The 24,443-nt window shown below is 43.7% G+C and overlaps 1 protein-coding gene across 1 annotated transcript in view; it reads left to right on the plus strand.

Moving 5' to 3' along the window:
* Positions 1 to 24,443, plus strand: part of LOC311228417 (NBAS subunit of NRZ tethering complex-like) — a gene marked incomplete at its 3' end in the record, with an annotated part of 401,827 nt that overhangs the window by 311,861 nt on the left and 65,523 nt on the right. Inside the window, 2 exon segments of the mRNA XM_084314324.1 lie at positions 4,062 to 4,174; positions 17,858 to 17,971. Coding sequence (XP_084170450.1) covers positions 4,062 to 4,174; positions 17,858 to 17,971 — 227 coding nt within the window.

Here is a 24,443-nt window from a genome sequence, read left to right on the forward strand (position 1 = left end):
CGGTACACGGTTCGAATGCGTATCGTCCCACCCCTAATATATATATATATGATTTTTTATTTATTTTTTGTAAAATCAACTCTGCCTCTCTTTGTTAATAACAACAAGCAATGCTGTCTGTTATTTAATATGAGGTCGGACTCGGCACTGACAGATTTGTGTTCATTGTGCTGCTTTTATAAAGCCTCAAATGGCGGCTTACAATATTTCATGAAAGCAAAGTGTTTTGTTTGTCTAAGATTTAAAAAGGTTTAAACTTTACAGCACTGACAAAGTTGAACAAAGTGCTGTACAAGTCCCACAACATAAAAAAAATTTAAAAGATTTAAAAAATAAAGACATTTTTCTTTTTTTAATTTGATGTCAAGTAGGGGGCCGCAAAATATCATCCAGCGGGCCGCAATTGGCCCCCGGGCCGTGAGTTTGAGACCCCTGCTTTAGCTCAACTAATTAGTGCAGCTGCATGTGGATCCTATGGTCCCAGGTTCAAATCTCTCGGTTACACAAATGTTTTATTAATTTATGCATTTCTTTATCCACTCTGGTTGGATGATGTATTGTACTGTATCATGGACAATACATTTGAATCGGATCTCATCTTGAGATCGCTACCTGTTGAGTGGATCAGCATGGTGCAATGCTGAACCTCTGAAACTGTTTTATATATACGGCACATTTTGCCACCGTCGTGTTCATATTCATATGTGTTTACCTCCACCTGAATAACGGCCCCCGTTGATGACGGAGGACGGTGGAACGTTGGTTCTCCTTAAATAGGTGTAAAGGCGGGCTGGTTCTCCAGAGAGCACCAAGGTTCAGAGGCTCCAGTACTAACCCTAACCCTTAAATAGGTGTAAAGGCGGGCTGGTTCTCCAGAGAGCACCAAGGTTCAGAGGCTCCAGTACTAACCCTAACCCTTAAATAGGTGTAAAGGCGGGCTGGTTCTCCAGAGAGCACCAAGGTTCAGAGGCTCCAGTACTAACCCTAACCCTTAAATAGGTGTAAAGGCGGGCTGGTTCTCCAGAGAGCACCAAGGTTCAGAGGCTCCAGTACTAACCCTAACCCTTAAATAGGTGTAAAGGCGGGCTGGTTCTCCAGAGAGCACCAAGGTTCAGAGGCTCCAGTACTAACCCTAACCCTTAAATAGGTGTAAAGGCGGGCTGGTTCTCCAGAGAGCACCAAGGTTCAGAGGCTCCAGTACTAACCCTAACCCTTAAATAGGTGTAAAGGCGGGCTGGTTCTCCAGAGAGCACCAAGGTTCAGAGGCTCCAGAACGGAGCCGGAGCTTGAACCGGAGCCCTGCCGGTGTGAAAGGGGCTTATGAGGAGCATGTTCACCCGTAGAACACACTGCAGACACTACTCCTAAATGATGTAGCACTGCTACCGGCATCCGTACAACAACAAAAATCATTCTGGTGCGCGTTACTGCAGCCAAGAAGCTGATAGCCATGAGGTCGAAATAACACGAGGTCTCTGACACTGCTGGATGCCATTTATATGGAGATCTCTACTGCACGTGTGATTGGGGTTGGTCAGGCCAGCATTGAACTTTGGGTCTCAGTGGCCGAGAAAGTTAAAGCCACAATCTAGCGGCGGAGCGGGGTCGGGGTATTGGTCCTGAGAACTAAAGAACTGTTTGGACTGTCTGACTCTTAATTACTAAAACATTGCACGGACTCTGGTGCAGTGTGCTACTACTATAGTATATATACATATACCATTAATCCCCCCAAGGGGATTAATGAAGGGGCACTTGACTTGACTGCGGAAGCTGACATAAATACACAAGGGACAAGTGATTACACACAATAAATGGTCCAGGGTAGATGACAGACGATACACAAGCTGGGATGACACGCACTTCACGTGGCTGGAAACACAAGGAAAACTAGTGGGAGGAGGAGACAGAGAAACACTAGAGGGAGGAGGAGACAGAGAAACACTAGAGGGAGGAGGAGACAGAGAAACACTAGAGGGAGGAGGAGACAGAGAAACACTAGAGGGAGGAGACAGAGAAACACTAGAGGGAGGAGGAGACAGAGAAACACTAGAGGGAGGAGGAGACAGAGAAACACTAGAGGGAGGAGGAGACAGAGAAACACTAGAGGGAGGAGGAGACAGAGAAACACTAGAGGGAGGAGGAGACAGAGAAACACTAGAGGGAGGAGACAGAGAAACACTAGAGGGAGGAGGAGACAGAGAAACACTAGAGGGAGGAGGAGACAGAGAAACACTAGAGGGAGGAGACAGAGAAACACTAGAGGGAGGAGGAGACGGAGAAACACTAGAGGGAGGAGGAGACAGAGAAACACTAGAGGGAGGAGACAGATAAACACTAGAGGGAGGAGACAGAGAAACACTAGAGGGAGGAGACAGAGAAACACTAGAGGGAGGAGGAGACAGAGAAACACTAGAGGGAGGAGGAGACAGAGAAACACTAGAGGGAGGAGGAGACAGAGAAACACTAGAGGGAGGAGGAGACAGAGAAACACTAGTGGGAGGAGGAGACAGAAACACTAGAGGGAGGAGGAGACAGAGAAACACTAGAGGGAGGAGACAGAGAAACACTAGAGGGAGGAGACAGAGAAACACTAGAGGGAGGAGGAGACAGATAAACACTAGAGGGAGGAGGAGACAGATAAACACTAGAGGGAGGAGGAGACAGAGAAACACTAGAGGGAGGAGGAGACAGAGAAACACTAGAGGGAGGAGGAGACAGAGAAACAGGGGCTGAAAGACACAACTGTGGCAGCAGAACAAAATCCAATGCTAATTGCTTTCACAAAATGACTCAAATAAATTTTATTTGACATTTGAATTTGCACCTTTCTGGACACAAAGGTCACCTTAAATATGGCAAAATATTAAATATGCATGATAAAAACCTGATGCAACACACAGACATACTTTCAAATGATGTGTGAGGAAACTGTCGGGGGTATGCAAGAGTGCATCTTGCTTCACTCTACTACAGGCCACCTAATCATCCCTCCCCCTTAGATGGCTGAGCCTTTCAGCCATTGTGTAGTGCAGTGCTTCTCAAACTTTTTCTGTCAGGCCCCCCTTTGGCGGACCAAAATATTTTGCCCCCCCCCCCCTCTTGCCCCAACAAAATAGTCATGAAATGGGCCATGTTTAAATTTATTGAAATTTATATCGTGACCTTTCAACTTGGCCCTATATTTTGTTTTCAGAGCTGTCATGGATGAAAAGCCAGCTTCACACAGATACTGTATGAATGGTATCAACACCTTAACTGCTGCATCATGAGATACTTGGTACTCAGCACCACACTCTGAAACTAGCTCTCCAGGTGGTATCAGATGAGATTTCAAAGAGTTCCTCCAAGAGTTTGGATGGAGATGTGTCAGGAAGCTTTGTCTCAATGTTGTCTGTAAAGGTTTTTTTTATCCAGAGTAACTTGGTGATCCTTTTCTGTGTTTTATTAAATAATGATTTTCAGATTTTGAGAAATGGTATTTTCATGGAGAACTGTGCAGCTGCAACAGATAGCACTTTAGTGATCATTTTCTGGAATAAAAAAAAAACGTTTTTCTTTTTTTATTATTAAATAAATCTCAAGGCCCCCCCTGTTATGCCTCTGCGCCCCCCCCCCCCCACTTTGAGAAACACTGGTGTAGTGTGATGTGTGCCTGGTGCCAGTGTATGGCAACCATTGAGCGTAGCCCAAGGTTGGGTGCTTGTATTGAGCTGTACTGTATTGTACCCATTCTGCAATCTGTTAATAAAGTTTTCAATCAATCAATCAATCAATCAATCAATCAATCAATCAATCAAACCAGTGGTGGTGAAGGAGACAATGTCCACCCTACATTGTAAAGTGCTTTCAGTGTCTAGAAAAGTACTATGAATGCAACGGTCACTAATTAATTCATAATATTCCTCATTAACTATTTTATTCCACTCATTCCCAACAGTCATAGCATGCAGACTGTAACTGGAGTGAATTTAGTAATTGGCTGTTGTAATTACTCCATGGTTAATCTGATTGGTTACTGCAGTCCTGTAGCCATTCTGATTTGCAGTTGTCTCTTTCAGGGCGTGTCTCCAGCTGATCACCGACTGCCCCCCCGCGGTCCAGGAGGAACTGGACCTCATCAGCGCCCTCTGCCAGCTGGAGGACTTCAATGTCAACATTCTGCCTCTACAAGGTAACCCACAACAGTGAGAGTGAGTGAGAGAGTGATAGAGTGAAAGAGTGAGTCTGACTTAGAACATTTGGACCTCATTCACCAACATTGTCGTAGGTTTCCTCTTAACACATTGCCCGCTGGGCATTGTACCCATCATTGTACCCAGTCTGCCAGCGCTATAAGTCTATGGAGTGGCTCACCTTCTTTGCAGGGCTATAACTTTTTAAATTGTGTTGCTATATTGACATTACTATGGCCCATTCAACATCGATTATCTATCGTTCAGGATGTGGGAACGTTATACTTTTTCATTCATACATTCATACAAAAATACCTTCTAGAATATAAGTATGTTTTTATCGTTTTCTGCAGTAATTCCTAGAACGTGAGTTATAGGCCTAAACTCATATATAGATTATCGATTGCCGTTTCCCCCCTATACACATTATATTAAAAAATTAAACTGTATGATCGGTATACGTTATGCTTCATCATGCGTGGAGGAAAGGGGGGGGGGGGTTGTTTATAATTCCCCGATCATCAGTAAATGCTTTATGTAGTATGGGTGGATATATTGATCAGATGGTTTGCAAACAAGGAAACTCACAATTGGGTTGAAAATAACGTTAGTGTCCTCTTACCGTGCGCCAATGAGACTGGCGGTGAAAGATCCCAGGTATACGACGTCGATCGCCTAGGTCCATTTCCGGTTTGTATGTCGCAATAAACGCCGAAATCATATCGATTATTAAGTTTAGAGCGCGATCCATTATGTACATTGTGTCTGTCGGGAGTCATGCAACTATATCTGACGGCCGGATGAATTTAATCGACGCACAGCCCCCATATCCTGTTGGCAAGTGTAACTCGCCCGACCATCCACCATGCGGCGGTATTGAGCCGTCGTTGCCGTCACCTATAGGGTCCAGCTGGAGCGTCGCGGCTGTATATATGAATTATGAATGCCATGGCGAAAAAATTAAATATTGATCTCAATAACGCTGTAAAGCGTTTCCGGCGGTGGATGTGTTAAATAACCTTGTTCGAAGTTCGTAAGCAAAAACCTATGACAGTTACCCCCGGATTCATCAACACATGTAGAGGTTATCTTAACTACTTAAGTATTCGGGCCGCAGGGGCGGTCAGGTGGCGTAGTGGAGATTTCGCTCGTCACCAATGCAAGAGGCTGCGGTCTCGACTCCCGGAGTCAGCATTGCTTGGGGCTTGGGCTGATCGCTATACTAACCCGTTTGGCTGGGTTAGGGGGAGGGCAAGTCATGGGTGGGAATCTGGCTTTGTGGACAGCGACGCCTACAGGTCAGGTCTGGGCGCTTGCTCAGCGGAGGCAGGACTTGATGAAGGCAGCGTGACCTCCCACGCGTTACACTTCACCAATGAGAGTCCTCGCTGCCAGGTGAAAAAAGAGTCACTGGCTGTCGCCGCGCGTATCGGATGAAGCGTGCGGATGACTTCAGGGTTCCCTTGTACCGACCAGTAGGAGAACATGTGCACAACAACCAGGTAGGGGAGGGGGGGGAATTGGCACAACGACTAAATTGGGACCGGGAGAAAACAGAGACAAATCAGAGAAAGAGAGGATTAAAAAAAATAAAGTATTCGGGCCGCCTCACACTCGTGCGCACGTCGCGGCACTTTGCCCTCGTCTGTCGGCTCCGAGCTGCGTTTTCGCTGATCAACCAATACATTGTTGGAAACTTGAATTTGCCGCCTTTCGATCGTCACCGTACTCAACCTATTGCGTGATTCCATCCTCGAGTTGAAAGCCATTCGGACCACGGGTGACCACGTCTGGTTGTAAGCGGTCCTGAACTGACCAGTCACCGCTGACCAGTCAATGATTGACCACCGTTGTAGCCAAGGAGTGTCTGCTCCGAAAGCAATCCCAGACAGGCGCTCAGAGTGGGGGAAGGTGACACAAGAAGATGAATATGTCCATTGTTTTGACGAGAGCCTCTGAATGAATGGGAGTGGGTGGCCCTTTTGGAGGGTCCTACTAATCACCACAAAGTACCAGCAAATACCCTAAAGTACCCCAAAGTATACCCCAAAGTATACCCCAAAATACCCTAAAGTACCCAAAAGTACCCCAAAATATACCCCAAAATACCACTTTGGGGTATTTTGGGGTACTTTGGGGTACTTTGGGGTATTTTAGGGTACTTTGGGGTATTTTGGGGTACTTTGGGGTATTTTAGGGTACTTTGGGGTATTTTGGGGTACTTTGGGGTATTTTAGGGTACTTTGGGGTACTTTAGGGTATTTGCTGGTACTTTGTGGTGATTAGTAGGACCCCTTTTGGATATTCATGCATATTTTTTACTGGTACACACATTACAGTTGGACATTAAAAACAGGCATTTGGTAACCAGTAAATAGAAATGTGAGTACACAAAACTTTTACTTCAGTGTGTTCAAACCTCTGTTACTCTATTTCATTAGCACGTACATTATAAATTATAATAAATCACAACTTACTTTGGGTATGCAATCGTAAAAAAAAAGAAGAAAATTAGCCCCATTTCTGCCCGATCCTTAAGAGGTTAAGTTGCCAAAATGATCGCAGCTGCGATCCCCTGAATGAAGTACATCAATGAATGAAGTATTCTCAAACTGGAAGCGCGTTCTCGTACATCTGAATTTGCATACAGACACGCCCCGCCAGCTCCTTATAAGGCGAGGGCCGTGTACGTAAGCGAGCGGCTCCCCCAGTATTAAACAGGTAGCGCAGAAGCGATTTGCAACTGATCAAAATCAGATTAGAATAAAATGTATTGTCATCATACAGCACACTATACTGTAGCTATAGTGGAATAGACTGTATTAATATTCCATATTTATACCGTCTCGTTGCATGCTCCTGGCCACCTGCCTCACCACACACACACACACACACACACACACACACACACACACACACACACACACACACACACACACCATGTACTGTATAGCCTACGTCCGTAATGAATATACAGTATTGGGAGATTGCAGATACTGTATGCGCTGCCCTAAAGGCCGCCACAGAGTCGGGCATACTGTGAGCGCACCGGACTCTGCGCGGCATGTTGACGTTTCATAGTCGAGGCTGCTGGCTGTTTGGTCTTATAGCCCTGAGATTGGAAGCACGTAATAGGTCCAGTAGGGCGGCCATTTTTAGCTTTCAAAACGATGTGTTGGTTGATTGACGATAACGCCACCTGAAGCCGACGGACCAGGGCACATGTGCTGTGACGTGCGACGGCCCGCTCAAGAGGTTAAAAAAAACACAATTAAAATAAAATAGCAACGTTTCAAATAAGTTATATGTACACAGTGTATACGGTATAAGCTGGCCCCAAGCTTTCACTGCAAAACAAAATCTATACATTTAAATAAAACATTTAAGAAAATGCTTTTTTGATTTAGCCCGTTCACTACCACACTACCAAATGGTTAACCCTTTCACTGTGACAATACATAATGTTAACCATTGCACTGCCACCCGACAAATGGTTAACCCTTTCACAACCACATTACAGAAGGTTAACCTTTTCACTGTGACAATACATAATGTTAACCCTTTCACTGCCACACTACGCCCGGCGCCACTCCCACGATGGTGACGGCAGCCGACTAGTACGCGCGCTGGAGGGGGGGGAGCCTAAAACTGTCTCATCCAGCCCTGTAACAACCCCAACCCACTCCCCCCTCCTTCCGTACATGGCGCTGCCTATGACGGCTGCCAGTCTGTTTGCGGTGGTGAATACGCATATGTCTCAAGGCTCTGTACCATTATTACTATCTAAAATGTAATAATTGTGGAATATTACTGTAATGAGCTGTATGTGTTTGATCCAAGCGTCCTATGATCCTCATAGGAGCATAACAGAAAAAAGCATTCCATGTGAAGGTATTCTGTATTTTTGCATGTCAACTAATAAAGAAACTTGAACTTGAACTACATAAAGTTAAGGTTAACCAGCTGTAGTGTGGTACAGATGCAGCTCTTAGGGCTCTGAGCTGCTACTGCAGTAATCAGGCACCATTAACCTGGCAGTGCTGTTAACAAGGTGTTAACGATACTGCACCCTTGCAGTAGAGGTGTGATTTTTAAGAGCTGGATCTGTAGTGAAAGGTTAACCTTCTGTGGTGTGGTAGTGAAATGGTTAACCACATGGTGGCGCTGCTGCCCCTATACCATTGTTTAGGGAAAGCCCTGCAGTGTAATTTTGACTGCTCACCATTGATTGAGATCTACCACCACAGCATACACTGACTCTTTATACACCTCTGCACACACAGTGTATTAGACGGGGACAAGCTCACAGCATGGTGGCACACAGATGGCCCATCCACACCAACCTGCGGGGGGAGTGGTGCCACACTGTCTGATTAGATCTCAATGAGCCCTGACGTGTGAGCTGTTGGAGGATCTGTTGAAAGGTCCGTAATGATAACACATACTGTGACCAGAGGCTGAGAGGAGGTTGTTGTTTCCTCATTCCACACCTCCCACCCTCCTCTCAGCCCCCATCCCTCCATCACCCCCCTCCCTCCTGTCAGCCCCTCCTCCCTCCATCACCCCCCTCCAGCATTATATAAATATATGCTCATTTATGGATCAGCTATTGAGCAAACATCTGTCTGACAGCCTAATTAGAATTGAAGCATTTGGTGCATGTTTGTGTATAATGTGTCGTGTCGTGTGTGTGTGTGTGTGTGTGTGTGTGTTGTGTGTGTGCGCGCGCTGTAATGGAAATTATTAAAGGACAAAACGATGAGCCGTTTATATAAATCATTCTGAGTCGTTATTAAAAATAGAAACATAGTTTATTTCATCTGTGGCCACAAAATGAAAGTTCAGTTTACAGTCAGAGACAACATGTGTTCACTCACTGAATCTGACCTGCGAAGTGACCAAGAGCTCTGGTCAGACGTACATTAAATACACAGTTTCAAGACGTAACATAACAACATATATGATATATGATGAAAGTATAAAATGGCCCAGTTAGGAGAATCAACCTTGGCTAGGCGGTGATGTTTGTTATGTTCTTAACTGGAATGTTAAACAACCTTGCTAGCAGAGGAAAAGATTTAGGTCAAAAGTCATCCTCTCCTCACATTAAAGGGACCGTAGTCTCTGCCAGTGTCTGACTAGCAAGCTGTACAAAGATAAAATGATATCTCAACACAGATCTATAATGACATGGTAATATTTTCTACGACACTCCACCCTGTTTGATCATATAGATTACATAATCACTTATCATAAGTAACAACTAAAAATATCAGAAATAGGGAGGAAAAAAACAATCTTTATTACATCAACCAACCCCTAGAGCAGGGCTCGAGACTAACGATGTCCCGTCGTCCCGAGGACGATCAAATATTGATTTGGGACGAACAGAAATCTTTTTTGGGACGCAAACGGGACGAGAGGATTTAATTTTTTTCACAGGAAATGTCAATTAGCCGACTGTCGGTGCGCGCATATATATATATGAATTATTCTACGTTAATAAAACATACCTGGTGATCAACTACAGTTTGCTGTAAACATTATGATATGTGTGTAGTGTTCTGATAATGATGGCTACAGCAGGAGCTGGCTCATGCTGGATTTGCGAATAGCATGCAGCTGCAGAGCCGCAGAGCCAGGGGCGCTTTCAGGTCCGGTCACAGGCGCGCTCAACAGCGCCCCCCACCCAACGGCTGAATTGCCAATGGCTGAATTGGAGTATTGCACAGTGCAAGATATCATGCTAATGATATGATGTATTCCCTACTGTGTAATGCTATTCATCGACTACAGCTCAGCATTCAATACCATAGTCCCCTCCAAACTCATAGCCAAGCTCAGGGACCTTGGACTTCCTGACGGGCAGACCCCAGGTGGTGAGAGCAGGCAACTACACCTCCTCATCCATCACCCTCAACATAGGGGCCTCACAGGGCTGTGTTCTGAGTCCCCTCCTCTACTCCCTGTACACACATGACTGTGTGGCTCAGCGGAGCAACAACACAATCATCAAATTTGCTGACGACACAGTAGTGGTGGGCCTGATCTCTGCAAACGACGAGAGGGCCTACCTGGAAGAGGTCAAGGTCCTGGCGGGATGGTGCCAGGAGAACAGACTCTCCCTGAACGTCAGCAAAACAAAGGAGATGATTGTGGACTTTAGGAGGTCGGGGGTCAAGGACTACAGCCCCCTCAGCATCGACGTTTGGTTTTCTGGTCAGCAGGAGATGTGCATCTCTGGCAGCTTATGGTCAGTGGTATTGTTTGTCAAATAGTGTTGAACTTGAGTGTTACACCCTGAGTGCATAGTATAATAGACATATTAGCATGGTAGGTAGTAGTATACGGATAGTAACATCGTACATAGTAGTAGGGTACTAGTAAAAGACAGTTATTTATATATATATATATTATATTGTAGAAATCGTCGGAATAGAGAAACGCACAATTTCTATCATTTGACAACACAAAGCCGCGTGTCATTTATTTCGCAGTAGCACAAGTGACAGCTGTCAGAACTATGCCGTGCTTAGCTTCTGACAGCTCGTAGTAATCAATGAAACCCCACACAGGGCGTCTCCTCTCAGCCCAACCCCAAAACCAACCTCCTTAAAGTGACAGTGCCCCATCAACACATCAAAACAATACCATAGGGAATTATGTCTCTATAGAACCCACTACAATATAAATATTATATTTATTAAGAAGGTTATTTATTTATTTGCATTTCAGATATTGATTGACGAGGTGTGTTTCTATATGGGTGACATGTCCCCATACACAGGGCATACGAGGGCATTCGCATGCAGTCACCAGCTCTCCACCCAATCCAATGCCTATATGGGAGATTTCCCACGACCTGTTAAGACGGCACTCTCTTACGTTAAGACAGCACTCTCTTACGCCACCATCGCCAAAACACCAAAAGAGCATCAAATCACTGACCTCTAGGACCATCATTCAGGTCATAGTACCAGTTAGATTAGATTACATTGAAATGTATTGTCATCATACAGCATATTACATTACAATGAAAATAAGTGGGGCATCCAACCCGAGTGCAAATGTAACAGTAAAGTGCAATATTAATATTAATATAGTGATTAAGCTGGGTATAAGATATATACATTTGTTCTACTGAGTATAATGCTAATCACATGTATGTACAGAGTTGTAATATATTTAAATTCGTGCTGTCAGGTGATTAAAATAATTAATCTAATTAATTACAGGATTTGTAATTAATTAATCTAATTAATCACATTTTAATCGCATAACCATTTTATGCCTGATATTCTATATTTTATAATCATATTTCAAATTGCATGTGTCCGGATGGCAGAATTCAGTACTGTATCTACAAAACCTTCTTGTTGCGGCAGTAAACTGTCATTGACAGGTAGTGCCGAGGGGCTGAGTAGAGGAGTTCAAACAATTGACGCGCGACATGAAATAACTCCGTTCCACGTCCAGGAAATACTTTTAAGGCATTTATTCTTTCGCTTCATCATGAGACAAACAAAATACGATTTGCACTTTGCGGTATTGCGTTATTGCGGTCAAAAGATAATATGCTCTCCTAACTCTCACCCCCTCTCTCCGTGAGCTGTCAACCTCTGTGAACTGTCAACGTGAAAAGGTGAATGAAATTCCATAAGACGCTCCCATTAGCGCCACACCCCCGTGAGCACGCCCACCACCTAAAGTGACAGTACAACTAATAATACAACAAAACTAGAATACTGAATCATAATAAAGAGACCTCCATTACGGCGCCTACATACCGGCCCCTAATTATTCAAATATAATAATTACACAATTGTAAAATATGTAGGTGCCTACAAGAAAAAACATTAAATTATTCAAACAATAGTTCTTTTTCGTTACCGGCCCCTAATTACTCAAACAATAGCTTCTTTGGTTACCGGCCCCTAATTATTCACATGTAATAACTACACAATTGTAAATTATGTAGGAGCATACAAGAAAAACATTAAATATAAGGCACAATTATTGACAATTTTTTTTTTTTTTTTTTTTTTTTTTATAATTTTCTCGCAAATGTCCTTTTCTTCTTTCTTAATCGTATCCTAGGGCCAGAGGTTACTAGCACATAGCCTTAAGGAGGGATCTTTATGATCGCTAGGTCAGTCAAGTCAGAAAAAACAAAACTGTAATCCAAAGTGGCAAAGTCAGTTTATGAGTGTATATCTCCATGTATCAGTCTATGAGTGTATATCTATGCATCAGTCTATGGGTGTACGTCTATGTATCAGTCTATGGGTGTATGTCTATGTATCAGTCTATGGGTGTATATCTATGCATCAGTCTATGGGTGTACGTCTATGTATCAGTCTATGGGTGTATGTCTATGTATCAGTCTATGGGTGTATATCTATGTATCAGTCTATGGGGTCCAATGAATATGAACATCTGATGTCCTCATGGCTCTTCCGCTTCCTGATGAAGTTCAATTTCTGGCGTTCTCACGGCTCTCTTTTCTGTTGAAGGCAAACCTTTTGTCTTTGAGCCGGCACCGCTTCCTCTTCCTTGGACATCTCTTCGTTTTAATTTGGCCCTTATAGCCACGGGGCATTTCAGAAGTAGTGTCATCGTTTGCTTTGTCCCTAGAGTCAGTTGTGTATGAATCTTCAACTGGCCATTTCGATTTTGGACTCGCCAGTGCTTCCTTCTTTGATTCTCTTTTAGCTCTGAATTTCTTTCCTGTATCAATGTTGTCCTTCGATTTTTCCTGGGACACAGGCTTGAAATCCATGTGATGATCCTCAGAATTGTTGCTTTCAAACTTAATGTTATTGTCTACGTTTCTGTCACGCCGCTTCGCTCTCTTGGAAGCAACAGAATTGTCTGTTCGCTCTTCTTTCTTTTCCAATTTTCGGTTCAAATCCTCTTGTAGCTCTTTCTCTGAAGTGGCAGCTTGTCTGTCCTCTGCTAGGTTTGATTTGTCTCTTGCCAAACTCCCGTTCTTTGGACGATTCTGGTTGTCCAATTTTCTTCTGAGAGGTCCGTTCACAGTCCAACCCAACACAGTTTTGACTGCGTATGGACCCTCGTCCACACTCCGTATAACTCGCCAAGGCTCCAATGCCTTGGGAACGTTGGCTCCTATCAACAGGTCAATCCCAGAGTCAATCTCAGAAATGTAAACATGTTCCAAGTGAGGCCATCTTCGAAGGTCTTTCTGTCTCGGAATGTTGCCTCTGTGGACTGGCATGCTTTCCTGTGTGTAAATGTCAGGGAGTTCATAAAACCAGTCACCATCTAACGCAGCCACTTCCAAGTCTGAAATAATGTGGCTTTCAACCACTTTCTCCTGGCCCATAGTCCTAAGGAGAATACTTGTTCTTCTTCCGGTGACGTTCAGCTTGCTCATCAGCCGCTCAGTGCAGAAAGATGCTGAGCTACCGGGATCCAGGAAGGCATAGGTAGTCATTGTAACATGTCCTTTTTTAGATTTGACCTGTACTGGTACTATAGAGAGTGTACAGTCCTGCTCACCGGCCCCTGTAAGACCACTGGATTGTACAGAGATCGGAGCACTGCCCACTGCTGTCTCCGATTCTCTTTTAGCTGGCCTTTGATCTGTTCCCTCCTCCTTGTGGTACATGTGAAGTACGCTAGGGTGCCTGAGATTGCATATTTTGCAATAGAGGCGTTGCCTACATTCTTTACTCAAGTGCCCAATGCACAAACAGCCAAAACACACATTATGATTCTTCAAGAAGCCAATCTTCTCGCTATGCACCCTCCTTTCCAATAGAGAGCACATATCCAATGTGTGTCCACCTCCGCAAAACCAACAAGTCGTTGTACTAGATGAGCTTCTCTCCATCTTTGTTCCAGGTTCCTCTTTCCTTTCAATTGTTGCAGTGGTGGTAGCATAGCTACTTTCCTTTGCCCTTGTATATGGTTGATTGCTGGACTTCCTCACATCCTTAGGTGCTGCTGCTGATGGTGTGTCCTGTATATTGCCAAACACTGGATCACTTGCAATTTTCACCTGTCGTTCAACGAAGTCAACAATGTCAGGAAATCTAGCTCTATGGCCACGCCTTTCCTGCAGGTCACAGGCCACAGTTCTCCATATGTCTCTGTGCTTGTAAGGTAATTTTCTAATGATGGCTAGCATGTTGGCAGACATGTCCAACTCGTACATCATTTCCACTTCTTCCATGGCGTTGCAGCATCCTCTCAAAAAGAGACTGTATGCTTGCAGAGCTCTGACATCTTCTGATTTTATTGGTGGCCATGAAAGAGCCTTTCCCATGTAGGCAGAAGCAATTCTATGTCCATTCCCAAAGTGCTCATGTAGCAAAGCCTTAGCTTTCACATACCCTCGGTCATGAGCCATATGCTGACAGCTTCTGACAAGCTCACGAGGCTGCCCCCTAGTGAACTGTTCAAGGAAGTACAGGCAGTCCATATGGTTGTCAGTCTTCTGTTCAATGCTGTGCTCGAATGACTTTATGAAGGTGTGAAAATGTAAAGGGTCACCATCGTAAATTTGAATGTCTCTTTTAGGCAAGAATGAAAGAGACTGTTGTTGGACTAGCAAAGCTGTTATTTCATTCTGTTTCTCTAAAACAGTGATTATGTTGCTGCTGCTGATTGCTTGTTGTGGTGCAGGGTGAATGAATGAATGAATGAATGAATGAATGAATGAATGAACGCTTTGGTGCTGAATCCGTGGCTGTGCTTGAGGGCACTGTAACGTCCTTTGTCCCTTGACCCCTGTGTGTCTTGACAATTCGGGTTGTGGTTGTAGATTCTGATCTGTGGTTGTAGCGGTTTGTGCTTCAGTACTGAGTGTCTGAACATTCCTTTGTCCTCTTCGGAAATAAGAACTCATGCCATCAGATACAACAGACATATTAGTTGAAATACGAGATCCTCCAGAGCCTCTTAGCACATTGACTTTAGCCGCTGCTGAGGCTATTTCCATGTCAAGTTCAAGTTGCTCCTTCTTCTTTCTTAGTTCCTCCTTTTTCTTCCTTAGCTGTTCCTCTTGCTCTTCTTCCTCTTTCCTTCTTTGCTCCTTTTGCTTCCTTAGCTGTTCCTCTTGCTCTTCTTCCTGCGTTCTTAATTGTACCCTTTTCTTCCTTAGCAGCTCCTCTTCTTCTTCTTCCTCTTGCTCTATTGCGTGCTTATCTTTTAATAGCCTTTGTTTTGCAATTAGAGCGGCCATGTCAGATTCAGCTTTGCGTGCGGAAGACGTGGTTGAGATGTTAGACCTAGGCCCAACGGAGCTTCGATAGGCTGAACCTCTGCTTCCAGAATTTGACACACTGTCACTTGGTTTGATTTCATCATCATCAGCTTTAATTACATCACAGTGTTCATCAGGTATTTCAACAGCTTGCTGTGTTACAGGTATGGGGGTCCTGGGGGAATGTACACAAACATTGGCACTTGTACTGTATTTTTGTCTCCCAGTTTCAGAAAGCCACTGCATTACATCATCCATGAATCCCCTTTTGCATTTTAATATTGTTTCAAACCATTCGTTTTGTTTTTCATGTTCCTCTTCAGAAATTAAAGAGATTACGGATTTGTGTAACAGAGTGGTATCTTCAACCATTTGGTTCAAATTGTCCAATTCAGACTGCACCTGTGAAGCATTGTCATTATCGTCCATAAGCTGCTTTAATACCTTCATAAGACCTTTCATTTTGCGAACATTTGCGTGACGTTCACTATGAAGTGTCTCCAATTTATAGGCCATGCCTTTGGCAGTGAGTTTAATTTCTCTTTTCTTCCCATCCGTTTTTGATGAGCCATTAGTATCAACAGTTGATCCTCCCGATGCCATTTTTCAATGTGCTCAGGTGCAATTATTCAATAATCCACAGTCCTCTTTAATGAACAATCAATCCATCAATCAATTAGCTGCCGCTTAGGCCGCGCAACGTCCATGAGCGCAAGACGACGCAGCCAGTCAACAAACCGATCCCCAATGGACAAGCAAAGTAACTAATTCACACTGTGTTCTTTAACACGAAAGGCTTCACAGTTGAATAAAACAATTTACTTAGCTTCTTATTGCTGGTCTGCGTGTCAGGCCTTCAGAAGTGATGGCGCGCTCCTCCAATGCAGCAATGATTCCAGCGTCTCAGTGATGCCTTCAAGATCAGCGCCCCGAGGCAACTCGAGGAATCCGTAATGTCAATATTGTTGATTTCCTTCTTATCAACGCTTTTGTTTGCTTGCTTAATATCTTTTGACTATGTTGCGGCAGTAAACTGTCATTGAAAGGTAGTGCCGAGGGGCTGAGTAGAGGAGTTCAAACAATTGACGCGCGACATGAAATAACTCCGTTCCACGTCCAGGAAATACTTTTAAGGCATTTATTCTTTCGCTTCATCATGAGACAAACAAAATACGATTTGCACTTTGCGGTATTGCGTTATTGCGGTCAAAAGATAATATGCTCTCCTAACTCTCACCCCCTCTCTCCGTGAGCTGTCAACCTCTGTGAACTGTCAACGTGAAAAGGTGAATGAAATTCCATAAGACGCTCCCATTAGCGCCACACCCCCGTGAGCACGCCCACCACCTAAAGTGACAGTACAACTAATAATACAACAAAACTAGAATACTGAATCATAATAAAGAGACCTCCATTACGGCGCCTACACTTCTGTTTAATCATCTTCCATTTATTAATTTGCTTAGATTTTTCAGGTCTGGTCAATTTGAGCATAGTGTTATTCACAGTCAAAGATAAAAAAAAAATGTAATTGATATTCTCATTTGGTTCATTACAATTTACTCAAGCCTAGTAACACAGTATTTCTGACACTGGGAATACACATACATGGTTTATTCTGGCCTCAGCCGTTTCCTTTAGCAAAGTGCAATACTGTACCTGGTGGCAGTCATGCATGCAGTGGGGGGAAAACTTAATTTCACAACCAGTTTGCAGTTGGAGGTTTCAATTGCATTAGTGGTGTCCAAATCGTCCGAACACTTCCAGCTTCACACACGGACTAAGAATAATTGAGAATAATTCTTAGCTTTTTGTATTTGTGTATAATTTTCTAGATAAAAACAATCTCTTGCTGATTTCATCACAATGCTATTGAAACCAGATAACCAGCCCCACCGTTTACTGGTTGAAATAATGATGACGACTTCCTCTATTCCTCCTCATTTACCGTACGTGTGTCTCTCTATATCTATCTCTTGTCTAACGTGTGTCTCTCTATATCTCTCTCTTGTCTAACGTGTGTCTCTCTATATCTCTCTCTTGTCTAACGTGTGTCTCTCTATATCTCTCTCTTGTCTAGGACATATGGATCTATGGGATGTCTTATGTAGATAAGAAAACAATGATTAATTACAAACATGTATTGCCTCCCCCTGTCTATCTCTCTCTCTCTCTCTCTCTCTCTCTCTCTCTCTCTCTCTCTCTCTATCTCTATCTCTCTCTCTCTATATATCTCTCTCTCTCTCTCTCTCTCTCTCTCTATCTCTCTCTCTCTATATCTCTCTCTCTCTCTCTCTATATCTCTCTCTCTATATATCTCTATCTCTCTATCTATCTCTCTATCTCTCTCTCTCTCTCTCTCTCTCTCTCTATATATATATATATCTCTATCTCTCTATCTCTCTCTCTCTCTCTCTCTCTCTCTCTCTCTCTCTCTCTCTCTCTCTCTCAGTGAGGCTGCGTTCAGACCGTCTCTCTCTGATGGAGGAGTGTATCTCACAGTGTTCCACGGCTTACAAACAGAGCACCACCGTGCTGGATCTGGCCGCGCTAATCCGGGTGGCAGGTACACACACACACACGCACACACACGCATGCACGCACGCACTTATTCCCCGGGGGAGATCCTTATAGCTTTGGCATGCCATAATTTATTTTTGTATCGCTGTGACACACTGTAGCAGCACCAATGACACGAGAGCACAGATTGGTTCTGGCACACACATGGTTCCCAGGGGAGTGTTCCTATCTGGCACGTCCACTATTTCACATTTACATGCAGTCAGGTTGCAGGTGTAGCTGTCGTATCCCATCAGCTGTTCAGTATCGTGAGCTCAGCCATTTAATTTGGGAGTGAAAAAAATCCTCCCATTGCCATAATTTGGGTTCTCCGTGGCGGTGGGCTATCCTTTTGTTTTTAGAATATAATATAATAGAAATACTTTATTCATCCCGAGGGAAATTTGGCACTACAAATCGCTCACAGTAAACGGTAAACATTTAGGCAGACAAAAACAAAAAGTCACGAATAAGAATTAAATAAAAAATTTATACATTTCCTATGTTACATTCTAATATAAAATATACGAATATAAAATGTCCTATGTTACATTATTTCTAATATAAAATATACAGTAAATATATCCAGAATATACAGTAAGTGTAAAATTGTGCTATGTCGGTCTAAAAGTAAAACCTTAGGAAGATAGTACTGTCGGATAGTATTTGTGACTCGACGTGACCAAACCCGACGTAATCCGGGGAGACACAAGTGTCAGAACTACAGAGCAGCTACAGTCACACTGAACACAGGATCTGTTAACTACAGAGCAGCTACAGTCACACTGAACACAGCATCTGTTAACTACAGAGCAGCTACAGTCACACTGAACACAGCATCTGTTAACTACAGAGCAGCTACAGTCACACTGAACACAGCATCTGTTAACTACAGAGCAGCTACAGTCACACTGAACACAGCATCTGTTAACTACAGAGCAGCTACAGTCACACTGAACACAACATCTGTTAACTACAGAGCAGCTACAGTCACACTGAACACAGCATCTGTTAACTACAGAGCAGCTACAGTCACACTGAACACAGCATCTGTTAACTACAGAGCAGCTACAGTCACACTGAACACAGCATCTGTTAACTACAGAGCAGCTACAGTCACACTGAACACAGGATCTGTTAACTACAGAGCAGCTACAGTCGCACTGAACACAGGATCTGTTAACTACAGAGCAGCTACAGTCACACTGAACACAGGATCTGTTAACTACAGAGCAGCTACAGTCACACTGAACACAGCATCTGTTAACTACAGAGCAGCTACAGTCACACTGAACACAACATCTGTTAACTACAGAGCAGCTACAGTCACACTGAACACAACATCTGTTAACTACAGAGCAGCTACAGTCACACTGAACACAGCATCTGTTAACTACAGAGCAGCTACAGTCACACTGAACACAGCATCTGTTAACTACAGAGCAGCTACAGTCACACTGAACACAGCATCTGTTAACTACAGAGCAGCTACAGTCACACTGAACACAGCATCTGTTAACTACAGAGCAGCTACAGTCACACTGAACACAACATCTGTTAACTACAGAGCAGCTACAGTCACACTGAACACAACATCTGTTAACTACAGAGCAGCTACAGTCACACTGAACACAGCATCTGTTAACTACAGAGCAGCTACAGTCACACTGAACACAGCATCTGTTAACTACAGAGCAGCTACAGTCACACTGAACACAGCATCTGTTAACTACAGAGCAGCTACAGTCACACTGAACACAGCATCTGTTAACTACAGAGCAGCTACAGTCACACTGAACACAGGATCTGTTAACTACAGAGCAGCTACAGTCACACTGAACACAGGATCTGTTAACTACAGAGCAGCTACAGTCACACTGAACACAGCATCTGTTAACTACAGAGCAGCTACAGTCACACTGAACACAGCATCTGTTAACTACAGAGCAGCTACAGTCACACTGAACACAGCATCTGTTAACTACAGAGCAGCTACAGTCACACTGAACACAGCATCTGTTAACTACAGAGCAGCTACAGTCACACTGAACACAGGATCTCCATTGTGGAGCAATTATAGCAGAAGTGCTGTTCAGTCTCCCTCTCTCAGCTACTTCAAATACCCTCTCTCTATATCCCATCTATATCTCGCTCTATCTATCTCTCTTTATCAATCTCTCTCTCCCTCTCCCCTCTCTCTCTCTCTCTCTCTCTCTCTCTCTCTCTCTCCTCTCTCTCTCTCTCTCTCTCTCTCTCTCTCTCTCTCTCGCCCGCTGGCCCTGTGGCATTTTGTTCCAGCGTCGTGCAGATTGAGTCAGCAGGCGACGTGACACTGTCTGCTGTCGAGAGAGGAATACGAGAGAGAGAGAGAGATGAGAGAGTGGAATAAACACATTTTAAAATAAATACAAGCATGGGAGAAGCTTTTGAAGCGTTCCGCACCCCGGGGGCTCTGTGGTCTGTGGTGAATATTTCATGAAACAATCGCCACCGAGCCGGGGAAAAGAAAAACACACCCTTAACCATTTCACTACCGCACTACAGAAGGTTAACCTTTCACTACCACACTACAGAAGGTTAACCTTTCACTACCACACTACATAATGTTAACATTCCACTACCACACTACAGAAGGTTAACCTTTCACTACCACACTACAGAAGGTTAACCTTTCACTACCACACTACAGAAGGTTAACCTTTCACTACCACACTACAGAAGGTTAACATTTCACTACCACACTACAGAAGGTTAACCTTTCACTACCACACTACAGAAGGTTAACCTTTCACTACCACACTACATAAGGTTAACCTTTCACTACCACACTACATAATGTTAACATTTCACTACCACACTACATAAGGTTAACCTTTCACTACCACACTACAGAAGGTTAACCTTTCACTACCACACTACAGAAGGTTAACCTTTCACTACCACACTACAGAAGGTTAACCTTTCACTACCACACTACAGAAGGTTAACCTTTCACTACCACACTACATAAGGTTAACCTTTCACTACCACACTACAGAAGGTTAACCTTTCACTACCACACTACAGAAGGTTAACATTTCACTACCACACTACATAAGGTTAACCTTTCACTACCACACTACAGAAGGTTAACCTTTCACTACCACACTACAGAAGGTTAACCTTTCACTACCACACTACATAAGGTTAACCTTTCACTACCACACTACAGAAGGTCAACCTTTCACTACCACACTACAGAAGGTTAACCTTTCACTACCACACTACAGACGGTTAACCTTTAACTACCACACTACAGAAGGTCAACCTTTCACTACCACACTACAGAAGGTTAACCTTTCACTACCACACTACAGACGGTTAACCTTTCACTACCACACTACAGAAGGTTAACCTTTCACTACCACACTCTCTAGAGTAAGTTTTGAGGTCTCTAGATGTGACTGTTTTGTGACAGCCGACCTTCTGTTTTAGCTTTTTGTGGGTACAGAAAATCATATAATGATCACTTAACCCGCATGCTATCACCCCTTTATTGGAGATCATGGACTTGTCAGAGGTGTGGTAGTGAAAGGTTAACCTTCTGTAGTGTGGTAGTGAAGGGTTAACCTTCTGTAGTGTGATAGTGAAAGGTTAATCTTCTGTAGTGTGGTAGTGAAAAGGGTTAACCTTCTGTAGTGTGGTAGTGAAAGGTTAACCTTCTGTAGTGTGGTAGTGAAAGGTTAACCTTCTGTAGTGTGGTAGTGAAGGGTTAACCTTCTGTAGTGTGGTAGTGAAGGGTTAACCTTCTGTAGTGTGGTAGTTAACGGTTAACCTTCTGTAGTGAGGTAGTGAAAGGTTAACCTTCTGTAGTGTGGTAGTGAAAGGTTAACCTTCTGTAGTGTGGTAGTGAAAGGTTAACCTTCTGTAGTGTGGTAGTGAAAGGTTAACCTTATGTAGTGTGGTAGTGAAAGGTTAACCTTCTGTAGTGTGGTAGTGAAAGGTTAACCTTCTGTAGTGTGGTAGTGAAAGGTTAACCTTCTGTAGTGTGGTAGTGAAAGGTTAACCTTATGTAGTGTGGTAGTGGAAGGTTAACCTTCTGTAGTGTGGTAGTGAATGGTTAACCTTCTGTAGTGTGGTAGTGAAAAGGGTTAACCTTCTGTAGTGTGGTAGTGAAAGGTTAACCTTATGTAGTGTGGTAGTGGAAGGTTAACCTTCTGTAGTGTTGTAGTGCAGGGTTAACCTTCTGTAGTGTGGTGGTGACATGGTTAACCTGCTGTATTGTCACAGTGAAAGGGTTAATGCACATAAGGCATCCCCAGCTGTGTGCTCAGGAACTGTGCTGAGCAGCTGAACCAGGTCTGAACCTCTTAACGCTTTGAGTGCCAGCCACGGACGAGATATCTCGTTATTTCATGCCACCCGTTGAGTGCCAGGAACGAGATATGCCGTTTTTAATCGTTATTCTTTTTATTAGCGATTTCCATTCATATTTCATCAATCTACCCTCACGTTACCAGTGTAGATCTGTCTGAACTCTAATAGGGAAAATACCGCCCCCTATCGTCTCCCGGATGGTAATGCACCCCTTTGGAATGTATTGAATGAAAAAGGATGAGAAAAGAAAAATCCGGAATCCACATTTTACTTCTCAGGCAAGTAACCCGAGCCGATCGGACTCATTGTGGACCATCAGAACAGCGTGGAATACATATTTCCAGTACCCAGCGTTGGATCAATAAACGCAATCGATATTTGGAATGGCGATCAGGAATTGGAATAATCCTTTTGGAGAACATCTGATCTGAGGTAAGGAATCTATTTGACCAGTATTGGGATTATTTTTGGGATATTTGAAATACGATTCATAAATAGGCCGAAAAATGACAATGTGTTTTGTGTATTATTACAGTAAAGGGCGTTTATCACAGAATCTTCTGAAATCTTCTGGAAGTTTCAAGAAACAAGCGTTTTTCAAAATGGTATAAAACGGAAATGAAACGATTAAAAAACTATCCGTTTCGACAATGTTGACTGCAAACAAGTCATTGATAAGCGACGGCCACATTAGACACATAGCCATAATTTAAGATGTAGTTTATGCATTTGCAAATATGTGAGCCCTGTCATTGAAGTGGGTGGCGGCACTCAAGGGGGTAAATAGGCCACGGAGGCCGGCACGGAAAGTGTTAAAAGCACCACCCAGAAACGGGGCCGCTTTTAGCTCGTTGGCTATAACGGTGATCAATCATGTTCGCCACCAGCGGTGATTGGTCAGCTCAGGACCGTTCAGGACCGGAAGTGAAACCCTCAGTAGACCAGTAGTAGATGAGCGGAATGTTTTAAAAGGCACATCGTTGACTAGAGAATCTGTAGCTCGGTCCTCTTCCATTTAGTGCTTTGTATATAAGGAGGAGGACCTTGAAATCGATTCTAGTCGATGCCAAACTTCTTTTCGTTGCACTGTACTTGTGCTGTATAATGACAATACATTTGACATTTTAATCTAATGTAATATATATATATATAGATATAGATATAGATACACACACAATGGCTTATACAATGGCTTTTCAAAATACGTCTATTGCAAATATTGGCTTTGAAAGGTTTATTTATGGTAAAGTGTTGCACTGTTTCCATAGCAACACGTGTGGTCAGACTAATAACTAGAAAACAAACTCTGCAAAATGCAATGGAAATGGTCCGGCAAGTAGTCAAGTCCCTATTACCGACCTAGCGACCAGTATATATATATGTATATTCCGGCACTTCCATGCGCTTCCACTCCTCAAAGGCCGCCACCAGCTTCTTGATGGCGACGCCAATTGCAGTGATATGGTGCACTACGTCGAGTATGCCCGCTGGGGCACATGCGCCCGTGACGCTCAGCTCTGCCTCGGCCTCCCGCATCGCCGCCTTCCATGCATCATGGCACTTAGAGAACTTCCGTTCAATCTTTGTCCTTCGCTCATCCTGCAGTTCTTGAGCCGCGGCCGTCCGCCTGCGTGCTCGGCCCTCTGCCACGGATGTGATCTCCTCCTCCACCACCGTCTTGGACTGGCTGCCACTATCAGACATCTTGATGTAATGCCAGGATGCTCGATGTTCTAGAATGTTCCGGAAGGTTGTGGATGTTCGATGTTCTAGAATGTTCCGGAAGGTTGTGGATGTTCGATGTTCTAGAAGGTTCCGGAAGGTTGTGGATGTTCGAGGTTCTAGAATGTTCCGGAAGGTTGTGGATGTTCGATGGTCTAGAATTGCACGGTCATCGTGGTGCATATAAGTTTTACTGTAACTGTCACTCTTGCAATGATGAAGCAACTCGTCTTTGATGTTTACTGATTGGCTTTATTTCCGTTCGAAGAGAACATCTTTATTCCGAACCGTAAAACTGTGAAAACATACATGAAATACAATCAATCACGGATCAAACCATAACAACATACATACAATTTATCGGTCGTTACAAGGGTGGTTGTTAACCCACTGAACTTAAC

This window comes from Notolepis coatsorum (genome assembly GCF_963971535.1).
Source record: "Notolepis coatsorum genome assembly, chromosome: 5".
NCBI lineage: Eukaryota > Metazoa > Chordata > Actinopteri > Aulopiformes > Paralepididae > Notolepis > Notolepis coatsorum.